General features: G+C 69.9%; 1 protein-coding gene across 1 annotated transcript in view; it reads left to right on the forward strand.

The window, feature by feature from the left end:
- Positions 1-309, forward strand: part of CFAP74 (cilia and flagella associated protein 74) — a 38931-nt gene that overhangs the window by 37118 nt on the left and 1504 nt on the right. The window contains 1 exon segment of the mRNA XM_014543767.1: positions 1-308. This exon segment is cut by the window's left edge and continues 23 nt beyond it. Within this exon segment, the coding sequence (XP_014399253.1) occupies positions 1-308 (308 nt within the window).

Below are 309 nucleotides of genomic sequence, written 5' to 3' on the forward strand. Positions count from 1 at the left end.
TGGCCAGTGCCAGCCCCAAGCTGAGGGGCCCGGTGTCCGCCCTGAGCTGAGGGACACGGTGTCCGCAGGCCCAGGAGACGCTGGACATCATCACCAAGAGGGGCACCCTCACCCTGACCCTCCTGGGCACCGGCGTGGCCTCCATGATCACGTGCTCCATCGCAGGGGACGTCCTGAACATGGGCTACGTGATCGCCAGGGAGTCCGTCTCCTCCACCTTCAAGGTGCCCGCCCCGCCCTGGCCCCACTCCATGCCCCCAACCAGGAGGCTGGGAGGGCCGCCCGCTGCCTGCACGGCCCTGGCCTCTG

Source organism: Myotis brandtii, unplaced genomic scaffold, assembly GCF_000412655.1.
Source record: "Myotis brandtii unplaced genomic scaffold, ASM41265v1 scaffold334, whole genome shotgun sequence".
In the NCBI taxonomy this organism is placed as follows: domain Eukaryota; kingdom Metazoa; phylum Chordata; class Mammalia; order Chiroptera; family Vespertilionidae; genus Myotis; species Myotis brandtii.